At 41.1% G+C, this 7910-nt stretch overlaps 1 protein-coding gene across 8 annotated transcripts in view; it reads left to right on the forward strand.

The window, feature by feature from the left end:
• ubr5 (ubiquitin protein ligase E3 component n-recognin 5) overlaps positions 1-7339 on the forward strand; it is a 34399-nt gene extending 27060 nt beyond the window's left edge. For 4 of the 8 annotated variants that reach the window (XM_067602390.1, XM_067602394.1, XM_067602392.1 and 1 more), the window contains 14 exons: positions 116-333; positions 514-634; positions 1144-1516; positions 1704-1791; positions 1902-2046; positions 3129-3259; positions 3668-3728; positions 3915-4096; positions 4190-4274; positions 4393-4548; positions 4879-4992; positions 5190-5334; positions 5471-5556; positions 6591-7339. In XM_067602390.1, coding sequence (XP_067458491.1) covers positions 116-333; positions 514-634; positions 1144-1516; positions 1704-1791; positions 1902-2046; positions 3129-3259; positions 3668-3728; positions 3915-4096; positions 4190-4274; positions 4393-4548; positions 4879-4992; positions 5190-5334; positions 5471-5556; positions 6591-6803 — 2118 coding nt within the window. In that variant the 3' untranslated portion in view covers positions 6804-7339. The remainder of the gene's footprint in view (positions 1-115; positions 334-513; positions 635-1143; positions 1517-1703; positions 1792-1901; positions 2047-3128; positions 3260-3667; positions 3729-3914; positions 4097-4189; positions 4275-4392; positions 4549-4878; positions 4993-5189; positions 5335-5470; positions 5557-6590) is intronic. The other 4 variants (XM_067602393.1, XM_067602395.1, XM_067602391.1 and 1 more) reach the window with 3 other exon arrangements.
• The last annotated feature ends 571 nt before the right edge of the window (positions 7340-7910 follow it).

Here is a 7910-nt window from a genome sequence, read left to right on the forward strand (position 1 = left end):
CTGTGTTCTGTGTCCCATTTCCATATTTCCATTCTTTCATCATCACACTGTCATCATCTCAAGACATACATCTGTTCACATTACTTAAGAACTACTTTGAACCCCTCGAAAACAGATCCTGCCCACTAAGATGTCTTACTCAGCCAACCTGAAGAATGTGATGAGTATGGAAACTGGCCAGCGGAGCACTGAGAACCAGTCACTGGCAGAGCAGGAGCTGGAGGCCTCAAAACCGGGTCCTTCACCCCATGACCTCGCTGCCCAGCTGAAGAGCAGCCTACTGGCTGAGATTGGCCTCACTGAGAGTGATGGACCCCCTCTCCCATCATTCAGGTACCAAACACCAGTCTGTACCTCAAACTGAAATACATACGTTCGTACATATGTTGCTGATCATGACCTAAGTTTGAAGAAAACCTAAAAATGTTTTATTATTCTGTAATATCTTTTTAATATGCTGATAAAATAGCATTAAGATTTGTGTCCCCATCTCCTCTCTCTGTCTGTCCCCAGACCTCACTGTAGTTTCATGGGGATGATGATCTCACATGACATGCTACTAGGCCGCTGGCGTCTGTCACTAGAGCTCTTTGGTCGCGTCTTCATGGAAGATGTCGGAGCTGAGCCTGGATCGGTACGTGTTTATTTCAGCATTCATCCAAACCAAGATGCAGTAGTCTCTACATAACTCTTCTGTTTATTCCTAAATTATTGTTTTAATTTCTACACTGAACATGTCACCTCAATTAATTTTGGTATTTCATATTATATTCTTGTAATTCTATATCAGGATATGAATGTCTTTGGCAAAGATTTGCCTAAGTTTACATGCACACCAGCAGATACTTGGCGATATGGGCATTGGTGGCCTTTCTTACTACAGTATTTACTACTTTTTTTTTTTTTTTTTAACTTTTCCCTGGTCTGCTAACCCCTCACCAAAGATTTATTTGCTCAGACTCTCCAAGACTGCCAAAAAAATGGCTCAGAGTTGGGAAGAGCTGCAGACTAGCACCTCTTTCACATTACAATGAATCATTTGATTCAGTGTTAAAATGAAAATTGCATAATGGAGTTATAACTTATAATGATATTTTTGGGCTGATGGCTCATAATGATTTGTCTCTTTGTTGATTATCCCAGATCCTCACTGAGCTGGGCGGCTTTGAGGTGAAGGAATCCAAGTTCCGTCGGGAAATGGAGAAGCTGAGGAATCTGCAGTCTCGTGACCTGGCCCTGGAGGTGGACCGGGATCGAGACCAGCTAATACAGCAGACCATGCGTCAGCTAAATACGCACTTTGGCAGGCGCTGCACAACCACACCCATGGCTGTACATCGGGTGAAAGTCACCTTTAAAGATGAACCAGGCGAGGGCAGTGGTGTGGCCCGCAGCTTCTACACGGCCATCGCCCTGGCCCTCCTGTCCAACGATAAGCTGCCCAATTTGGACTGCGTTCAGAGTGTCAGCAAGGGCATGCAGGCCAGCAGTACGTGTCATCACGATTACAATTCAAGTATGACAATACATAGAAACTATACTGTATTATGGAACTTGATTTCATTGTTGCATTCAGTGGTACTTTTGTGATGCTAACAGTTATCACATGAGTTAAAAAAAACTTTTTTACATGAAAACAAATGACACTTCAAAGTGAACTTGTTCTATCCGGTGTTTTTGTGTGTGTGTGTGTGTATGTGTAGATCTAATGCAGCGTTTGAGGAACAGAGACCGAGAAAGAGAAAGGAGAAGTGGAGGGCTTCGAGCGGGCTCTCGGAGAGACCGAGACAGGTAAACTCTAGCTTAATATATTTCCCTTTTTAAAATAAACAAAAACCTCTGTCATCTAAGACTGACACTGTTGCTAACCTGTGTGTGGTGTGTGTGTGTGTGTGTTACAGAGACTCAAGGAGGCAGTTGTCCATTGACACCAGGCCTTTTAGGCCTTCGTCAGAGGGCAACCCCAGTGACGAGCCCGACCCCTTGCCTGCGCACAGACAAGCTCTGGGGGAAAGGCTCTACCCACGTGTTCATGCAATGCAACCGGTAATAAAAACATGCATCTCTTAAAAGTCTGTCTTACTACCTAAACAAATTTTCTTGACAATTAATGACCAGAGTTGTGTGAAATTGGGCTTGCACATTCACATGTCAAGAGACAACTGATTTAGATCTTTCCTCCATCAGGCCACATACATTTTCAAATGAGTGAAAACACACTTAGATTAGTTGTAAACATTTATTGCAGTAAATGTAGTCAATCATCAACAGAGACCAGTGTGAAGTCTCTGTTGTAATCTTTAAGAGTCCTCAGTCCTGGTGGACTTAGCGACACCCAAGGTTACTGTAGTAACGGCAAGTGCGGTTTAAAACATCCGTTGAGCAACTACTTTGTCAGAAACACAGCAGAAGAGCAACAAATGTATCTGTTTATGGTGCAACCAAACAAACTTACATAGTTTAAATAAAGTCAGTCAATAATAATAACAGCTGCAATCTGATTTTAATGTTGCAAACAGGGCGATCCATTTTCCACACGACAGCAGGGCACTGTGAAAGTAGGTTACCTTGCAGATGAGTAGGAGTTGTGCAACCTGTTGCCTGCAGCTCCTAATCTAACAGCTCACTGTAGCTGCTTCTCATTCCATTACACTCTTCTAAAGATTGTAAATGATCTGTTGACCAAAAAAAAAGTTGAAAACAACCACTATCTTGTTATGTAGACACATTTTTGATAACCGTCAGTGCTAATTGCTGTGACAAACACGTTGGTTTTCCTGTGGTGGCATTTGCATTAGCAGTGACTTATACAGCTGTGACACTGTAAAGAGAGCGAAGTGTAAATGGTGAGGCTGTTATCAATGAGATAGAATTATGCCAGATAACATGCATGCCTCGTCTCCTCTGAATTTCCCGTGCTAGGGTCAGAGATCTAAATCCAGTGTAGGTATGGCAGACTCTGTCACTACCAATATTATATAGCAAAAAATGCTGACCACAAATCAAAGTTTTAATTAAAAAAAAAGTCAAGTGTCTTACCAGAACAATTGATAGGCCTGTATGAAGTTTTTGAGTGATTTTGTATGTTTCCTTGGCCATACTCTGAGCAGCTGTGTTTGTCTCCTCAGGCGTTTGCCAGTAAAATCACAGGCATGTTGCTGGAGCTGTCCCCTGCTCAGCTGCTGCTGCTGCTGGCCAGTGAGGATTCTCTCAGAGCCAGAGTGGAAGAGGCTATGGAGCTCCTCATTGCACATGGAAGGTAAATTACCCTGACCACTGATACAGCCACACATGTTAAAGACAGCGACCATCATCAGCTCTTTTCACTGTAGTGGAACACAGATTATTCTGGACCCTGTTTACCAAAAGCATTTTAAGAATAACACGATTTTAGTCCCATTATGAGTCAATTAGGCTGAGATCATCTCCGCTCTAAGATGCTTTTGAGAAACAGGTTCCTGCTCTCAATGCCTGTGACACTGAAGAGTTGTGCTTTAGACAATAAAATGAACTTCAAAGCCAGTGAACTTACATGCATCATGAATGGTGCATCATTTAACATATCATTTAATCATCATTTATCATTTAACAGAAAGATATCAATATTATTTCCACACTGCAGTTTGACAAACTAACTATAATCTCTGGTGTCTCTTGTCTTCCTCAGGGAAAATGGTGCTGACAGTATATTGGACCTGGGTCTCTTGGAGGCTCCGGAGAAAGCACAAGTAAATTCAATTCTCCATTTTCCTCTCTTTACTTCACCATATAGAGTTCTTTATTTCATTTCTGACTATGCCAGACATTATCCTGGAACAATTGAGATTTAAAATTAGCTGAATGCTTCTGTTCACGACTGCCCATCTTGCCACACTTAACACAGTCCTCTGCTCCTTCCTTTTGTGTGGCTGTAGCAGCAGGAGAACCGTAAGCGCCATGGTTCAACCCGCAGTGTGGTGGACATGGAGCTGGACGACCCAGATGATGGGGACGACAACGCTCCTCTCTTCTACCAGCCGGGCAAACGAGGCTTCTACTCCCCTCGGCCCGGCAAGAACACAGAGGCCAGACTCAACTGCTTCCGTAACATTGGCAGGTAATGAATCGAACAAGAAGAGGATCCTGTGTAGTTAGATAACGTTTTATATGAATATATATATATAAAAATGAATATTTCACTGTTTTCCAGAATACTGGGGTTGTGTCTGCTGCAGAATGAACTCTGTCCAATCACGTTGAACAGACATGTCATCAAGGTCCTGCTTGGGAGGAAGGTAAGAGAAAACAGGTTTTCAAATGTTTTTGCAACTTCCGTTAAACCCTGCTACATGATGTTGTTCCTTTTTCATAGAGAAGTTGCTAAATGTACTTACTCTTTGTTCGTCACTGCAGGTGAACTGGCATGACTTTGCGTTCTTTGACCCAGTCATGTATGAGAGCCTGCGGCAGCTTATCCGCCATTCACAGGCTGGTGAAGCAGAGGCAGTATTTGCTGCCATGGACCTGGCCTTCGCCATTGACCTCTGCAAAGAGGAAGGGGCTGGACAGGTAATGGCCAGCACTGACCATATGTAGATTTTATCACTGAATGTCATCATGACATCTAAAGATTCATCTGTCCTTATTCAAGGTATCCTCATAAAAATGATCAATAATCTATGAGGAAGATCAACCACTGTGATTGGCCCATTTTTCTGTTTCAGTGAAATTCATAATTGCATGACACAACATGAATAGGGTAAATGAGCATGTAAAACAGCTTTTGAAAGCAGAATCTGAATACTCTCAATACCATATTGGAAAGATTTATGATGAATATGTACTCTGACATTTCTGTTCATGTCATTGTTTGTTGACGTTGTGTTCTTCCTGGTTCAGGTGGAGCTTCTGTCTGGTGGGGTCAACATGCCAGTAACTCCCCTCAATGTGTACGAGTATGTGAGGAAGTACGCAGAGCACAGAATGCTGGTGGTGGCTGAGCAGCCTCTCCACGTGAGTTAAACTCTTTGAAAAAAAAATGTTGCTTTCTTTACTTGGCTTTGAATACTCAGATATTTTATTTTAGTGTTCTACCAAACCTTAACTCGAAGTCTGTCCATTTTTTGGAACACATACTAATATTTTTTGTGACAAATATCACCAAAGTGTGTATTCACACCAATTATGACTTATGTCTATGTCCCTCCAAGGCGATGAGGAAGGGTTTGCTGGATGTTCTTCCTAAGAACGCCCTGGAGGACCTGACGGCCGAGGACTTCAGGCTGCTGGTCAACGGCTGTGGAGAAGTCAACGTCCAGATGCTCATTAGCTTTACCTCCTTCAATGACGAGTCTGGTACGGCTGCTCTGTCTGCATCTGTCCTATTGTCCTGTCGTATCTCTGTTTCCTGCATTTACTCAGTAATGAAAGAATAACTGTTGTACATTATTGCTTTAATATAGTAAGCAAAGACTTGTTCTTCATCCAACAGGGGAAAATGCTGACAAACTACTGCAGTTTAAACGCTGGTTTTGGTCCATAGTCGAGAAGATGAGCATGACTGAGAGGCAAGATCTGGTAAGTCTCTTCTCATTGTAATTATCTTTCAAAAGCTGCTATTTTAAACCTTTTAATCATGCAGAGCCTTCTCCTTTACATGGTTCCAATGCTGAAGAACAATCCACAAGACTCCATGAGTTTAGCCACATCAGTCCTTAAATCTCTTTCTAAAACTGTGGAAACAATAAAAATGTCTCATATACTTTACTGACTTGCTTATTGTATACAATCTCTTGTTTTACAGTAATGTTTTTTTTTTTTTGTCTGTTTACGTCTGTCCCATAAATCTTGCAGTAAATCTATTGTTTTTGCCAAGTGCTTGTCTTTTTTTTTATAGCCCTGCTTGCAAAAGTGCAAGGTCATAAGTACCTTCATTCAAGGAAGTGCTTTGTCAGTCAGTCAGTCCAAACCACTTCAGTCTGGTTTTGTTGCTTTTAGGGGCCACTAGTGGGGCTGTAAGACTCCTAACCTTTATTTAGTGCAGGCATGTTATGCTGACATGTTGTTGCACAACCGTCTTACACACGACCTCCACTTTAGTCTGCAATGGTTACATCTGTTGAAACTGTACATTCAAAATGGTAAATGAGCAATACAAGAGCAGTTTAATGTTTCAGTTAAGTTTCATTTCTTTGTTTCATTTCTCTCTTTTTTTTGTTCTGCCATCGTTTCACCAACAGCAAATGTTTCAGGGAGCTAAATAATAGATATAAAGATTATTTGAAACTCTTTCTATGGTGTCAACCTTATTTTTATGAACAGTATGTGCAAGTAAAATACACTTCAAGCACTGAAAATGCCTTTAGCAGTAGTGACATGCATGTGATGGAAAAGGTGGTGGAAGTGTTGCATCTTGCAGCTTTTAGTCTAGTTTGTCATGACTGGGACTTGTGAACTGCACCCAAGAGTGAGAACGTATTCAGTAATCTGAGTCTTGTTCGAAGCCTCTCTCTCTCTCTTGTTGCCCAAACAAGGACTTAAACATTACAAATGTTTTGTAAAATTTGAATACAGTGGTGACTAATGTGACTGATTATTTTCTGTGTCCTCAGGTGTACTTCTGGACCTCAAGCCCGTCTCTGCCAGCCAGCGAGGAGGGCTTTCAGCCAATGCCCTCCATCACCATCCGGCCTCCAGACGACCAGCACCTCCCCACAGCCAATACCTGCATCTCACGTCTCTACGTGCCACTCTATTCTTCAAAACAGATACTCAAACAGAAACTCCTGCTAGCCATTAAGACCAAGAATTTTGGTTTTGTGTAGAGGTTCGACAGAAAAGAGTTTAAAAAAGGAAAAAAAGAAAAACATGTTTACTGTTGTGTAATATTTACCTAGCTCCATTTTTGTAGATTTATTTTTTGTCTATACAATTTTATGAAATTCGACATACTGTCGCTATCTCCCCAGGCGGTAATATTTGTTTGTGTTGTGAACACAAACAGCTTGTTATTTTTATTTCAATTTTTATTGTTTTTTTTCTTTTGTGTTAATGAAGAAGAGGTATACAGTCCAGAACATTCCTGCATTGGCACTGTAAAATGTAAAGCCCACAGCTCCGCTCTATTGGCTTCAACCTTTGCTTACAAGGAATTTGGCCTGACAGAAAGCTGTCTGCCGAAACCCAGCCAAAGATGACAGCAGTAGTATTTAAAAGAAGAAAAGAAGACACTGTGATTATAATTTTTTTCCTTCCCTAGAAAAGTACTATCACTGACAGTTCACTGCTGCCTTTGTGGAAAGTCCTTTTTTTCTTGTACAGGGGGAGTAGGGAATTTCAAAATAAACTTGGATGCAAATAAGTTGTCCAGTCTTGATTTTCTTCAGTGCTTTAGAAGTGGTGGGGAGTACATGTTACATTATTGTGAGAAGAGGCTGCATACCTGACAAAGGAACAGTAACACTCCATTATGGGAATAAAATCACAGAATAACGTGAATCTCACTGCACAGCTTCATATCCTATTGTCACTATGTACCAGACATAAGGCTTTCCAGAGCTGAAATAGAGGTGGCCTTGAAGGCTTGATATATGTAAAATACTGTGGTGTGACTAGTACAAACAAAAGTTTGTGTTGGTGTCTCAAATTTACCATTTTGTGGATTAATTTATAAACCCACCACCACCAATTTAAATGTTAAAAAGCTAATTTCATGTTACATATCTGATAGGGTTTACCTGGAGGAATTTTTGGATTACTGGGTAATACTGTAGTTAGTATCATGATTTGTAGTAGTAGTGTTTTACAGTTTTGCCTCAGATTTGTAGAGTGAGGGAGTCATTACATAAAACAAAAAAGAAAAAGCTCACAAAGTGTTCCAAAATAATCCATGTATGGCTATAAAATATTAGAAACCACAGGGTAAGTGCAAC

This window comes from Thunnus thynnus, chromosome 10 (assembly GCF_963924715.1).
Source record: "Thunnus thynnus chromosome 10, fThuThy2.1, whole genome shotgun sequence".
In the NCBI taxonomy this organism is placed as follows: Eukaryota; Metazoa; Chordata; class Actinopteri; order Scombriformes; family Scombridae; genus Thunnus; species Thunnus thynnus.